At 39.6% G+C, this 15,642-nt stretch overlaps 2 protein-coding genes across 2 annotated transcripts in view; one reads left to right on the forward strand and one right to left on the reverse strand.

Moving 5' to 3' along the window:
* Window positions 1-10,071, forward strand: part of uxs1 (UDP-glucuronate decarboxylase 1) — a 35,543-nt gene extending 25,472 nt beyond the window's left edge. The window contains exons 10-15 of the mRNA XM_026144178.1: window positions 3,014-3,133; window positions 3,610-3,653; window positions 6,458-6,518; window positions 6,623-6,680; window positions 8,218-8,321; window positions 9,347-10,071. Coding sequence (XP_025999963.1) covers window positions 3,014-3,133; window positions 3,610-3,653; window positions 6,458-6,518; window positions 6,623-6,680; window positions 8,218-8,321; window positions 9,347-9,478 — 519 coding nt within the window. The 3' untranslated portion in view covers window positions 9,479-10,071. The remainder of the gene's footprint in view (window positions 1-3,013; window positions 3,134-3,609; window positions 3,654-6,457; window positions 6,519-6,622; window positions 6,681-8,217; window positions 8,322-9,346) is intronic.
* Window positions 10,072-10,155: 84 nt separating this feature from the next.
* On the reverse strand, window positions 10,156-15,422 carry ecrg4a (ECRG4 augurin precursor a). Its single transcript, XM_026144179.1, has 4 exons — window positions 14,958-15,422; window positions 11,806-11,847; window positions 11,511-11,680; window positions 10,156-10,744 (listed from the first exon to the last, which is right to left on the reverse strand). Exons 1-4 carry the CDS (start codon window positions 15,025-15,027, stop codon window positions 10,595-10,597), a joined length of 432 nt encoding a protein of 143 aa, XP_025999964.1. The 5' UTR covers window positions 15,028-15,422; the 3' UTR covers window positions 10,156-10,594.
* Between the last annotated feature and the right edge of the window lie 220 nt (window positions 15,423-15,642).

The following is a 15,642-nucleotide window of genomic DNA, read 5'->3' on the forward strand; positions in this document are numbered from 1 at the left end:
GTTGTGATGCTTAAAAAAACAACCCCAGCCAATCAGAAGCTTTCCAGATGATATTGGATTAAAATCCAAACTTTCCTGCGTTCATACTTCCATCAGGTGTGATAAAAACTTAAACTCCACTGGATGAATTGCAGAATGACAGAGTCTCCACCATGTTAGATACTCACTGTTGGAAGTCTAAGGAAGTGTCACTGTTGTACCTCGCTCCTCACGACCTCTGGTACATATTGACAGTGATTTGAATAAAAACCTAAAAATCTGGATTTGTCACAGAAACACAGATTTTTAGTCCAGTTCTTGTGTAATCTCAGCATTTTCTCTCAGTTATCCTTGGTGTCTTTACAGCTTTACAGATTAACTGAAGGGACAGATGCAAATTTTTCCCCAGTTTATTAGGACATGAATTTCTTTTAATCCGTTGCAGCTATATTTGGGGCGTGTCACTTCTTCTTTTGTCCTCAATTTGTCCAGTTTCATCAAATTTTTAAGGGCACACTGCACACCATGTTGAGATAAGTTTTCAGCTAATAGTTTTTTAGGAAACACCTTGTGTGGTTTAGGCAACATGCTGTTAGTAACAAAGTGGCTAAACATACAATTTGATTTTTTTCTTTGCTGAGTACTCTGTTGTGTATAGACAACACTGCTTCATGCCTTGGTTAAGGGTTAACAGACGAAATTCCTCTGAAAATGGTCAGGTGCAAGAACTGGACTGAAATTGAGTGAAAAAGCAGCCAGTGTCCAAAGAAAAACTTTGCAAAACCTCAAGACCAATTAAAAAAAAAAAAATGAAACAAAACTCTGACTTCCTGGAAGCAAAATATAAAGAAATGAGGTGTGACTCAAGACTTTTGCACAGTACTGTATACTACTGTACAGCCTGTAGTGGAGCACAACTTCCTGTTTCTTCATTAGTATCTGAAATCATGCTGAAAAGTTGGAGACTGTTAGAAATGATGGAGTGCAATATGTCCCCCTCCCCAATATTATCAGATTTATGCTTCAACATATGAAAGTGAATAAAATTATTCAGCTGGAGCTTCACTTGAAATATTTTTGAAGGTAGAAACCTGCCAGTTTTGTATGACTGGCTAAGCAGTGTGTACAACCTGTAGAAAATGTTCAGCATGAAATATGAATGAAACATGAGGAGTGGGGGATTAAAAGGTTCTGGAAATGGACCTTTTAAACATGGAAAACTGTGCCGAATTTAGATTTGGCGGGTTTCCTGTTTAGCATCATGTTGTCATGCACCTCAGGCTCTTTTCAGTGCGTCTGATTTTTTTTTTTTTTTTTAAATATTTTTTATGTTCACTCTAAAAATGTAGCTATGTCCCCTGAAGCTGGGTCTCCTGTGGTGTGTAAAAATGGCAATCCCTTAATCAAATTTTCTTTTTTCATGAAGTGGGCAAATTTGCATGGAGTCTCATCTGGATCAGTCCAGGTTGAGAGAGAAAATTATGTTGGTGTGCCGAAAATAGTCTCCAGGCTCACTGGCACTCAGCACAGTTCTGTGAATTTTCTTACTCTGACACCTCAGGGGGCCAAACAAAACTCTGCATTAACAGCTTGACACTGGGCTTGAACCGCCTTTAGGTTTGAACACTCTGACCTTTTCAAGTGTCTTTGATTTAGCTTGGAGATCCAGCTCTTAACACCAGTCATGATCCATTACTAAATGTAGGTCAGTTTGAAACCCAAGTTGATGTTTTCTTTCATCTGGAGAGATTAGGCAAATTAAAATCAGGTGTTTTTCATTTTTATAGGCCCCATTCCCAGAACTTTTTGATCACACTCTTTTATTTATATAGAAGAGGGTGATTATATAGATGTATATGTATATAGTTGTAGCTTACATGCATACCAATGCTTACATTAAGACTTTTGTGTTCACTGGTTAAGTGATCTTTCAATATTTGCAGTTATGCAGTCACAGTGTGTCTAAGACCGCATTAGCTTAATGCTAATTTGCAGGTTTTTCAACGTCAGAGTTTAGAGGTTCCAGGTATTTTGTCTGAACTTGTCAGTCTTCTTCGTCTGTACACTGGAGTCATTTTTCACTCTGTTTAATGGTGGAACAGCCTCATCCTGGCACTAATGATTTATCCTACGGGGCAAGTATTCAGTGTTTCATCTGCAATTCGGCACGTATTGGTACATATTTATAAATCTCTAATTATTATGTTTTTAGAATTGCATCCTGTGCTTTGATTCATATTTATTTATTCATATTTATTTTTTTCTTCTTTTTATCCAAGAAGTTATATTATGGGTGGTGTTCCTAAAGGTATCCCACAGGTAATGTAGCTGCAAGTAATTTAAATTTAGTCAGTCTGGCTCATGATCAGAACATAGAATCACAGATATCCAGGGCTACCGTTTCTTAAAAATGGCATATTCCTGAGAGTCCTGTCAACTCTGTTCATGGTTCTTATTTATTGTCTATTGTCGTAAGTGTACTAATTTCCTCTTAGACTGTTTTCACCAACATCTTCGGTGAGGTGCATGGACTGAGAGTAGTGGAGGAAAAGTAACCCTGCTGAGTGTGTAGAAGTTTACCATTATTTACGGGACGGGGTTACATGAGCACACACGCACAGCCCTTTCGAGACCTCTTCATCATGTTGTCCTCATTGTGTCCTTGATCCTCACCACACTGAATATATTTGCAGGATGTGCCTGTTGAATTTCATGTTCCACATTTTCAAGAGAGCAATTTCCATAATTTTCATGTTTTTATTCATATTACACGACCAAAGACGATTCCACGTAGCATCTGAAGTAGTTTGTGGTGGTGCATGAGAGTGACTTAAGAAGGTCCATGGATTTAAAATAAGGAAGAACTTTCTCACTCTGGGATCAAGCAGAGTATCTATCCTCTACTTGGCCTCGATTATTTACTGATTTTTGACAAGTGGAGGTGATTATGTATGTGAGGATTGAGTATTGAGATCCTTAAAAAGTATTCAGACACCTCAGAGTTAACAAGTTCTCGGTTCTCCTTTGCTTACAGGAGGGTGTAGAGGTGAGAGTGGCAAGAATCTTCAACACGTTCGGCTCCCGTATGCACATGAACGACGGACGGGTTGTCAGTAACTTCATCCTTCAGGCTCTTCAAGGAGAACCTCTCACTGTATGCATTTTAAGTTTTTTACTTGCTCGGCTTTCACCTCATTTGTATGTGCTGCAAGTATCGAGGCACATCGGGATCATTTTAAAGCACATTGGATTAGTCCCACATGGAAGATGGTTTAATATTCATATTACATATAATTTTCTTTAACTGAAAATTAAAGGATGGGGTTTTATTATTTCAAATCTAGATCCTGACCTATTTAACATAATTTCTTTGACATTTATATCGTATGACTTTATATCGTAAAAGTGGTTTAAAAGCATTACATTGAAACCAAATATGGATGCAGTAGAGAGAAATGTAAGGAATGGGAGCAGGGGAATAACATGCATCCAGAGGTCCAAAGGGGACTCTGCTTCTGAGGGTATTTACACAGGGTAACACATGCTAACCTTGGCCTTGACTTTGACATTTTACAATGTCAGCTTGCTCATCACTCAAGGATAGCCTGTTTATTTTATTTCTTCTTCTAGGTTTACGGTACCGGCTCCCAGACAAGAGCCTTTCAGTATGTAAGGTAAGTTTACTAAATTAAACCCATTATATTCATCCCTGAAATGCACAATTTTTCTCATCGATCTCCATTGTCTCATTATCTTAAACAACTCTTAAGCCACACCCCCTTTTATTTTTATTTTCGCTCCAAAGAGCCAAACTTTCCTTCCATTTTTTGAAGTAATCTTGAGCAATAACTCTCAAGGCTTTCTGAAGATCATACAAAGTTTTTTTTTTTAGACATTTGTTGCTTTTTCACTCGTTTTCAGTCCAGTTCTTGTATTTTCAGCTTTATTTAGTAAGACGCTCAGCACTGACCTATGAATCAATCATGTATAACAAGGCACCTGATTCAAAGGATGATCCTGTGTCTTAGCAGAAAAATAATTTTAAATTGCATATTGAAGCACTTTGTTATGGTCACATAATTTGCATTTCTTTAGTTGAGTCTACGAAAAATAATAATAAAGATAACATAGTTTGACATTCATAAAATAGTATTTTTACAAGAGCTTTTAGCTGAAAACTTATTCAGTTTCCTCAAATATATTACGAATACACTGCTTGTCGAAATATGTCAAGTGGCAGGCCTAAAGTAAACTATCTACAACAAACGAACAGTATCTGAAAGTCAAGTTTTTAAGAGACCAGAAAAAGTCTAGCAGAGGCCTGACACACGATCGTTGCCACTGTAAATCTTGTGTATGTTTGGAAGAGGTCAACAGTGAGTGTGTACAGCCATCTGTAAAACACAGTGGAGACTCATTTCAGCCAGTGGTGTTTGAAGTCTGAGAAGTACAGTCAGATTTTGAGACACCATTCATACCACCTAAAAAGCTGCTGATTGGCAACACCTTCATTTTTCAGCATGACTCGAAACACACTGATAATGCAGTAAAAGCATTTTCAGACGAAAACCCCGTTTTCAAATCTCGCCAGGGTAGCCCAAGGCTGTCAGTCGTGGATTAGCCTCCCCAAAGATCCAACCTCGACATTATTGAAGCGGAGAACAGAGCAAAAGGCAGCCAACATTCAAAGAAGAGCTTTGAATGTCCTTGAAGCTGCCTGGAGAACTATTCCTGAAGACTACATAAAGAAATTAAAGAAAGCCATCAAAGAGAGTTTAGACTATGTTAAATTAATTAGTTAATACCAAATATTATGACTTGTTAGTAATGTAAAAACCCTGTTTTGTTTTTTTTGTTTTTTTACCTTATCTACTCTATTTCCATTTATATTTGGTTATTCTTTACTGAACATTTCTTTATAAATGAAATGAGGTGTGGCTCAAGACTTTTGCACAGTATTGTGTGTCACCTGTTTCAAATACTATAACAAAAAAATACTAATAATGACAAATAACTTTTAATATGAAATATTAAGCAGTCTCTGTACACACACATATGCCAATGTAAACCAGAGTGAGGCTTTTGTTCATGGTGGCATTAAACTGTATGAAAGATATGTTTGTGGGTAGAGTTTTACACTTTTGTAGATTTTAATATAAAGTAAAGAAGCGTGGTGTAAGTTCAAAGAGTATTTACTGGTTTCATTTCGTCAGACTGAGCAACAGGGATCAGAGGCACAGAGCATTTGAAGCTCTCGTATCTGATCGTAGCATTTACCTGATGCCCTGTATGACTTTCGTGTTGTGTAAACAGTCTTTGGGTAGCTTTTCTTGAAGTTGACCCACCAGAAAAAAATGTATTTCATAACTAACACCTAAAGCTAATCAGATCTAAACTTTCACACCAAGCAATTAAAGATGCACACTGGAGAATTTCATGATTTCAGTTCTAAAATGTTTTATTAAAAGTTTTTACAGAATTTACAAACAGCATTCATTCATGCATTCAATTTTGCATTGAAGTTTCTTTGTGAGCGATCAAAAGGAAAACAAATAGTTGGATTTCTAAGTGAAAGTAAATCCTTGGAAATTAACAGCAAATGTACCATAAAGTGTTTATGTAAACGGTAACTGTGTCAATAAATAAAGTAATATGATGAGAAAAGGAATGAACTCAAGTTTTAGATTTTTTCAAAGGAAGAAACATTGGGTGAAAAGCCGTAATAAATATGGTTGAAGTTATAAAGAAAATTTGCAGAATTATTTATAAATAATGTAATAAATAATGAACAATTTGGGGAGCAGCACTAAAAGATTCATTGGTGTGAAGAAGTTCACATCAAGTTTCTGCCGGCGCAGGTCTAGGACTCCTCTTTGGCTGTTGGTATGAATTGTGCCTCAGTTCGGGAAGTGGACAAATAAACTTTGTGTATCTCGTTAGAATAAGTTGAGATCTGGGGTGAGGTTCAAACATGCTGCTTTGTCTATTTCATCGTAGATTTTCTTAACTGCTTATCCAGCTCAGCTGTTTAAGAGGCAGGGTACATCCTGAATACGGCCATCACACAGCTGCTCCATCAGAGTTAATTAAATATAACATATTATTAAATGTAATAGAAACAAAAATCACAATTAAGTTCCCTTAACTGTCCCTGTGTTTATTTTTGATATCAGATTGTTAACCTGCTAAATTCTAAATTAACTTTTCCAGAGTTGGACAGTCTTATCTCTGTGTGTGTGTGTGTGTGTGTGTGTGTGTGTGTGTGTGTGTGTGTGTGTGTGTGTGTGTGTGTGTGTGTGTGTGTGTGTGTTAGGGAGAGTGAGAGTGAGAGTGAAACAAGTGTCAGTCAGGGTATGCTGATACACTTGCATAGATGCCACGTGGCGTATACACGGTGTTCTGATTAAAGAAATCTGTGCATGTTCATAAAGTGTCCTTCATATTAAAAATAGAGCGTGCTCCTGTCTGTGTTTTCCAGTGATCTGGTGAATGGCCTTGTCTTGCTGATGAACAGCAACATCAGCAGTCCAGTCAATCTGGTGAGTTCATAATATGTGGCTGCGTTTCATAAATTGAAAGGCAAATTGATTCTGTGTGTCTGACACTTGCTGACTCTGATGTAATGGATTAATTTGTTTTTCAGGGAAACCCAGAAGAGCACACTATATTGGAGTTTGCTCGCCTCATTAAAAGTCTTGTTGGTAAGTCTTGTGCGGCCTGTACCAGCTCATGCCTCGTCATCGTTTTATCCTGGTGGTATAAGGTCGCCCTCACAGGGAGGAAGTCGGCAGGACATTTAAAAGCAGGATCACTTTCTTGTTTGGAGCAAATCACAGCTAACCATAAATGCAACCAAAATAGCGTCAGCTGCAATGGGGATGTCAGCGGGCCTCAGCATGAAGTATGCTAATGAGAACATGCCTGAGGCAGGGAACCATGAAAGATTGCTCGGTCATAACCAGAATCCAAGAATGTGATAAGTTGATGGATGTAAGGTGTATTCCAGTGGATTGGTGACAGGTGAAGGTTCACAAGCTTTAAATGGGCTGCAAAAAGTGACCTCATGTGACAAAATAACCAAAAGAAGTGACAATATGTCAGATGATACAGTGTTGTGTATATCATGTGTTGATCAGTGTTACTCAGTGTTCATCTGGACGTAGCGTTTTTCAGTGGGAGAAACATTCAGTGTTACTTATTTGTGGTAGTAGAGGCTCCAGTCTGCAGAGCAGTTCTAAGACAACGATAAGTCATGAGAGTTATACCTGCTGATTTCTTTTCTTTTTTTAAACGTGTGTATACGTGCAAGGAAGGTTTGTTTAAAAGTGTGTCTTGGGAAGTCTGGCAGCATCTTATGCCCACAGAGTGTATGATAAAAGATGAACCTTTGGGGTCTGAATAGTGAGGTGGAAGTGCCCTAAACCTGCACTCTTTCCTGTGACCAACAGGGGGCATTTCCTTTGTTGGCACCAAAAAAATCTATCTATATGTTGAAAATAGATATATTAAAAAAATGTGAAAAGGAGTGTTGATGTCTGCTTTATTACCTCAGTAAACTGTTTATGGATTTTAAATTAAATTTTGTAAATTGTGGTGCCCAGCAGAGTGAAAAAGACGCTTGTGTTATCGAGTTCTCACATAGGAGGAGGGATGACTCCTTAAGTACACACTTTAAATTTAAATCTAAGTCCTGCACTGCAGAAACACCAAGAAGGAGGTGTTTCATTGTTTTGCAGTGGTAAACAAATAAGTCTAGAAGTTTCATTTTAGTTTTTTGATGATATTGGAAAAGTGTAAACTCAGTTGCAGCCACCAAATCTCTGAGTGATGGAAAAACAGACCACAGTGTGAAATGTTTGTCATCATGTGAAACACACTCTGTATTGAATGAATAGTTGTGATTGGTCCAGCACTATCAAAACCAGGCGTAACCTCGGGGGTGTCAAGGGTTATTTAAGGTGGAATTTCTTTTTTTGTCTTTGTGGTCTCTGCAAAGAGATGCATGTTTGTTTGTTTGGTTGGTATGTTTTACTGGTATAGTGTCTTACATTACCAGTCACTATAGTGTGACATCATATTGCAGTCTCTGACTTACTTTCATAGTAAACAGCCAGGGCCAAACCTGGCACTGAATGTAGTTCCCTAAAAGTAAAACAGTCCCTTCAGTTGGCTCTGTGAAGAATAATAACATCCTCCTCCCTGCTGTCCTTTAAAACACTACCATGTACACACACGCAGTGAGCCAAAGCCAGATCCAGTTTCTTCCTGAGGCCCAGGATGACCCACAGAGGAGAAGACCCGACATCCGCAAAGCCAAGATGATGCTTGGCTGGGAACCGGTGGTACGTGTGACGCACGCCGAGATTATTCTGAGATATTTGTAGTGCACACATGCTGTCTTCCACCATCAGTATACTTGATGTCCTGAAGTTTTTAATAGTGACTGAGCTGAGTGTTAAAAATGTTACATAATTTAAAGTTTATTTACACATGAGACTGTTATACATAGACTTGCGATTAAGTGTAAAAGAAACTCTTTGCAGTCCTGTGAAAACAAAGTACTGTGTCGATAGGAATTAGCAGGGTAAATACCAGCTGGATGCTGCTAATCTTTATAAAAGCAGAAGTTTGGGGAGTTATGCCACGGGGAAAAAATCAGTGATGAGCTTAGCCAAGCAGCTATTCCTCCCATCAGTTTGGCACATTTCAGACTCTAGAGTTAACAGGTCTCAGTTAGCATGTTCAGTTCAATTCAGTTTTATTTATATATCGCCAAAACACAACAACAGCTACCTCCAGGTATTTGATATTGTAAGGTAAAGACCCACAATAATACATAAAAATCAGAGAAAACCCCCTATGAGCACATACCTAGGTAACAATGGGAAGGAAAAACTCTTTAACGGGAAGAAACCTCCAGCAGAATTGGGCTCAGGGAGAGGCGGCCATCTGTCGCAACCGGTTGGGGGTGAAGGGAGGGAATATTAAAGTTAAAGGCAGCACAGTTTGAAACAGGAAAAAAAGAGCTTATAGATGATAGCTACATTCAATATCATCCAGTATCAATCTCACTGTTACCTCTTTAACCTCCTGAGGGAAAAATAAATGAATTCATCCAAAACATCAAAGGCCAGTCACACCGTGACTTCATAATATTTACAATTATTCCTATGAATTCAACACCTTAACTCGGAAAGAGAAGTGCAGGCTGTGAATATATATGACAGGGGGCTGTATTAGCCGGACTGTCAGTGATGTGAGATGCTAAATGATCGGTTAAGGGAAGGTATTCGACTCCGAGGTGTCGAATACCTCCTGTTCCTCCTGGTAGTATGTCAGCGTTTGATGTGTTGTCTTGTGTTGACAGGTGCCCCTGGAGGAAGGCTTAAACAAAACAATTCAGTACTTCAGCAGAGAGCTGGAGCACCAGGCTAACAACCAGTACATCCCCAAACCTAAAGCTGCCCGCATGAAGAAAGGAAGACCCAGACACAACTGAGCCTTACTGTTCCACCTCAACACAAAGATCTTAAGACTCCTTAAAGTGCAGCTTTGTGAAATACACTGCTGATTGCTGCACTCTGGGAAATGGAGTCTTTTTTTTTTTTTGACAAGCAGAGACATCCTACTCTTAAAACGTATTTTACAGACTGTTGGCCTGCACTGGACCTACGATTTTAGTGTCAGTAAGGCCACCTTACTGCAGCTTGTGTGACAGACGAGCCAGAATCAGAGGCAACAAACTGAAGGCAAGAAACTTGCCTCAATCTACTTTCTTTTGTGAATTTATGCTTTTGCTATTTAAATCGCCGACATGAGAATTCTGCAAACAGCTTGCACTGTGCATCTGTGCTTTGTGTTTACTTTGTGTTTTGTCTGTAGAAACAAGCTATCTGAATTTGGTTTTTTTCACTGGATGTTTTGTCCTTCGATCAGTGGCGTGCCGGCACCCTGTTGGCTGTCCATGCAGCGCACCGCAGGGCTGGGATAAACCTAGAAAGACTGTTACAGATTTGCTTTTCACAACATCTTCCGTGTTTGTTGATTAATTATTTCGGGTGAAGATGCTATTTTAATAAAATATTTCCAATACTTTGCGTTTCATGTTGATGGTTAAAGACACTCACCTACTGTTGAGTCAGATTTAAGAAAAAAAACATGGCAGAGCCAAAGAAGTACAGAGCTACGTCTTTATTTACAGGTAAAGGCAGAGAGGAAACCAGCTGTAGTTGTCGGGCAGGTGGATGTCTATGAATAAAAATTATTTTAGAATTAGTATGTAGAAAGAGAGAAAATTATCATGAGAAATATATAAAGAAGGGGGTCAAAGGATGATTTTCAAGGGGCTACACTACACAAAAGACAGAATACCTGTGAAGTACTTGAACAGGTGTGAGACTAAAGAGATAGAAGGCGACTAACTGAAAGATCCAAAACCTTTGGTGCTTGTATTCTCAATGCAGTGAGTGCATAAATCTGCTCATAATGCAAATGATTCCTTTTAGTACACCTAATTTAAAGTTGGAGTGAGGGTATGTCTCCTGGGAATGAATGCTGCTTAATGTACCACACTCTGATGGGACTGATTTGCACCCAGATGTGTGCGTGTCTGTGGTTAATAGTAGTCGTAGTTAACATTAGCGCCGTGTCTGTAAGAAGAAGGATCTCGCGGGGCAATGGGAGCGTTTTCATCATAGTGGTGCTGACGGCCGGGGTCGTTGGCACGCGCGTGGTCCCTCCAGTACGCCATGTCGGCCTCCAGCCTCTGGTGAGACAAAAACACCACGGATGTCACTTGTTAATAAACTCAATAGAAGTCTGAAGCCAGCAGACGCACAGGGTGCTGATAAGATGACCACCAAGACTGTCAGCAGGCATAGCTGTGGCAAACAGACCTGCATGAAAGGCAAACGCTGAAAAGGCCGATGCTATGACAGCTTTGGCCTTTTAAAGGAAGCAACAGCAAATGGCATTAGCACAAGGTGTCAACATGGCGCTGTTGGAGAAATACTGCTGTAGCGGGGTGAAACACATGCTGTCAGCTGTCAGAAATGGCAGCGGGGAGCTACTTTGTGCACTCGGCTCTCCTTTTTCTGCGTTCCCTTCGCTCCTTAGGGTCCCCGGTGAGTTCTACACGAGAGCCGCTGACCTGGAAGAAAGCTGAATCTGGCGCTGTAAGTGGGTTTCTGCTTGTGCGTGAGAGAGAGGAAATTCATGTTGTCGCGTGTTCAGCCCTGCACCTGTACTTATCTGTTCATGATTTGGCCTTTTGAGGAATGTTTCAAGCATCGTTCAGCCATCAGACCAGTGTTTAACCGAAAATGTTTGTCTTAAAAACAAATGAGATGAATGAAAGGTCTCAACTTTTTGTACTCTCTGTGTATGTGTTTGTGTTACTCTCATAGTTATTTTTAAGTGTTCCTCTTGGTTTTACTCGCCTAATCCGACATTACTGAATAGTTGTAATGGTATTTTACTATAACATAAAGTTAGTCTTAAAGTTGACCTCTCTCAGAAGAAACATAACTCACCTGCTCATCATATCCCATGTACATAAACTGCATGATCCACTGCTGTACGTCCGGTCTGCTGCGATCCCAAAGGTTCCTCTTGGTTCTGCTCAGTTTTGCCAGGAACTCTTTGGCTTTGGAAGAAGGAACTGCAACTGAGGACCGTGATGCTGCAGTACCAGTTCCTGCCACTGGATGGAGGCACAACAGGGGGTGGGGGGTAAGAAAGGCATGGTATTTTGAAAAATACTTAATGTTGTTGAGTTTTCTATCAGCCGCACAAAGACAATGTTAGGTACGTGTTTAAGGATGTTACCATCTCGCTTCAAGATCTTGTGTAAGTGGCCGTCGCTGGATACTGTAAAGGAGAGTCAACAGAGACATAATGAGCTGCAGTACAAATGCTTTTCTTCGTGGCAGGTATGTTAGACTGGTGATAAATAATAAAAACAACTAACTCAGATATAATTAATCTTTAAAACAGCCACACAGTCAGCTTAAGGTGTCTGTTTCTTTCTGATGCCATCTTCACAAAATTATAAATACTATTCATTTATACACACTCACTGGATGATTTGTTAGCTACACCAAACTTTGCCTTCATAACAGCCTTCATTCTTAATGACACAGATTCAAAAACATTCCTAATTTTTTGACATGACCGAATGACACAGTTGCTGCAAATTTGCCAGCTACATAGCCATGATCCCGCTCCACCACATCCCAAAGATTCTCTATTAAATTGAGATCTGGTGAGTGTAGAGACCATTTGAGTGCAGTGAACTCAAACATACAGAAGAGCATGGTTATTTTAAGTGGTTACTTGTTGCTGTTGCTTTCCTAGCAGCTTGAAGCAGTCTGGCCATTCTCTGGCTGCTGACCTCAACGAGACATTTTCATGCAGAGAACTGCTGGTAACTAGATAATGTATCTTTTCTTTGTTCATTCTCTGTAAATCGTACAGATGCCGATCAGCAGTAACACTTAGACCAGACTATCAGTCACTAACAACTGCTCTGCATTCAAAGTCACTCACATCACTTTCTTCCTCATTGTGATGCACAGTTTGAACTTCAGCAGATCGTCTTGTCTGCATCTACTTGTCTAAATATACTGAGTTGCTGCAATGTGATTGGCTGATTAGATATTTGAGTTAGCAAGCAGTTGAACATGCGTGCCTGACAAAGTGGCTGGTGAGCATCTGTCCGCATTTCTTTATGTTGTTTGCAGTGCAGCAGTTTTTCTGGTTGGCATCAGTAGTTTTACACCCTTCACTTGTGCTTACTCAGCCGGCAAGTTGCCAACTCGCATCCAAAGAAAGCAGCTTCTGGCAAATTTGCATGTAAATAAATGTGCTGCGGTCACTTCCTAGATCTCTTCTGGCACACTGTTGACCCAATGTTTGGAGCACTCGTGTCCAAGAGTTCACCAAACCAATCTAGTCAGATGACGTTTTACTGCACTGTATTGAGCCCCGTGCATTTGGGTGATGTTTCTGTAACTTAGTCTTTTGTTTGTTTCGGAACATTTAAACAGAAAACTGAGCTCAACACCGGAAGATGCACAGAAATACAGCCGTACAGGCATTTCAGTGGCATAATTCGAGATAAAGTTGGAGAGAAGTAGATTTATTCAGAATGTTCTCAGTACTGCAGCAGCTTGGCCTTCATAATGTACTATAGTCATTATTAGTCATTATTTCCACAGCTCTGCAGTGGTGTAATTATTCTTTTCTCTAACCATCATCATTAGAAATGTGTCCACTTCCTGACATCTTTAATAGTGCATCAATCTGCTGACGTTCAAGGTCCCTAGATGATTTATCCTACTGGCTCATTTACTGACCTACTCTGTAGTTCCAGCAACTAATCAAATGATCAAAATCCAGCTTTGGTTGTTTGAGTACCTACAAGAGTCCTGACAGCAACTTCATCCTTGGTTTAACCTTTTTGCCTTGCAGATGTTATCATGCTAACATGATAAACTGTGATTCATTCTCAGAGAGGAATGGGCAAACTGCTTCAACTTGGTAGGAATATAATGGTAACTAAAATAACCAATTACAACAAAGGCATGACTGAGAGCGTCTCTGAATGCTGTTGAACCTTGAAGCAGATGGTGTACAGCAGTAAAAGCTTACTTCAAATACCACTCCTGTCAGCTAAGAACAGGAAACTGAGGCTACAGTTTGTACAGGCTCATCAAGACTAGACAGTGGAAGACTGAAAAAATGTTTCCTGGTCTCACGAGTCTCTATTTCTGCTGTGACACTGGGGTGGTCTGATTAAAATATGCCTTGCTGACAATGTCCATGTGTGTGACCACAGTTTACCATCTTATGATGGCTATGGAATAACACACAAATCATCTCGAACTGGTTTCTTGAACATGGCAATGAGTTCACTGTACTCAAATGACCTCCACAGTCACCAGACCTTAATCCAACAGAGCACCTTTGGGGTGTGCCGGAACAGGCGATTCCTGTCATGGATGCACACCTGACAAATCTGCAGCAACCGTGTGATCTGTGAATGAAGTGTATTTTAGCATGAAAAAATTAGCATTGCACTGTACCTAGCAACCTCACAGAGCTGCTTGCATGAGCCTCTGTAAGCAAAGCTATCTGTTGAATACGTTGATCAGTTTTTAAAGTCTGATTGTGCGATACCAGGGCATGGTGGCGGTACAGCAGGATGCTAAAACCCATCAGTCCTAAAACTATGCGTGATGCATGTCCGGAAACATCGTTTGCTGTAGAAACCACATGGTTTGCAGGCTGGTGCTTCAGACCATGAAGTTTGAGGAAAACCATAAATAAGCAGAAGCACATTCCCTTTTTTTCAGAATGACTTTAATAGTGTTTTCCTCAGCTATTTACCTTCACATTACTGTTTCATATCATAGTTAGGGCCATTTAAGTGTTGGATATCTTGTTAGATCACTGCGTATTAGTTAACTTTGTCTTATTCTTCAGACTTAAACAAACTTTAATTTTAAAACAGATCCTTTTCAGATTCAAAGATGCAGGGATTGTTTCACTCTTGTTTTATTTAAAGAAAAGCTCTTTATGAGGCATGTGTTTGTAGGCTTTTCAACAGAAGATTATTGAAGCAGATGTGAAGCACATGTGAGTTTGCTCAGATGGATTTTTCATTTAAAGTGACTTTAAATCCTGTCTATGTGGAACCTTCTTACAAAATAGAATGAACTGAAAACAAAGACGACTTTGCAGGTTTCTAAAATGCATTTCAGAAGGGATCAATTGCACTTTAAGTTTGTGGAATATAGTAAAATGATCCTTTTTTTCTTAACAAATGTAAAGAAATGCATCTTTTTAACTAGTGCCAGTGCAGTTAAAAAGAAAAAAAAGCAGCTGCAGAAATAAGACCTAATGGTATTGGAAACACTCGAGTCAGTAAAAGATGTAAACTTAGAAGAAGCCAAAGAAAAACAAAAGATTTTGCTTACCTCTAAGAGCTAATAATGTCAGCAGTACAGCCAACCCCATTACCCTCAAATAGAAATGCTGGGATGCCATGTTGTACCCACTCACTCTTTCCAGATCTCCTTAAAGGCAGCAACTGTGCAAAAGCATTTGCACAACCATAAGAATGGGCGGAAACCCCGACTTTCCAAGTGGAAACTGGCCTGTGGAATGGTTTCACCTCCTTGCCTTCAGAAACACGACTGCGCCTGGGAGGGTTTTTTTCTCCCCCTTAAGTGAATTTTCATGTGTGTACCAGATACTTTTCCATCTCCAGCTCAGTGTGTGAGCAGCGGGGTTTGTGGGAATGCAGTTTGTCATGTGGGTTTATTCTGTGGAAAAAAACATTCCAGATTTTGAGCCTTTGCAAAGTGAAGTTGGTTAACTTCAGCTGCACCGATATGTTTTTATTTAACAAGAAATGTTGCTACACTTTCTAAAGGGATTCAAACTGTGCAGCTTTAAATCTTTCTGCATTTTTAATGCATATTTCTAGCAGCAATTTCCCTTCAAAAATGCACTAAAATACCTGAGCAGGAACCCAGAAAGTGGAGAGAGCTGCTTGAGTTTTATTTCGGCAACAAGTCTGTGACCAGCAGTGAGAATCTCTTTGCTCTTGTGTAAACCTTCTAATCTTTTGCAACTACCTGAAGGACAGAGTGACGCTGT

Source organism: Astatotilapia calliptera, chromosome 16 (genome assembly GCF_900246225.1).
Source record: "Astatotilapia calliptera chromosome 16, fAstCal1.2, whole genome shotgun sequence".
Classification (NCBI taxonomy): domain Eukaryota; kingdom Metazoa; phylum Chordata; class Actinopteri; order Cichliformes; family Cichlidae; genus Astatotilapia; species Astatotilapia calliptera.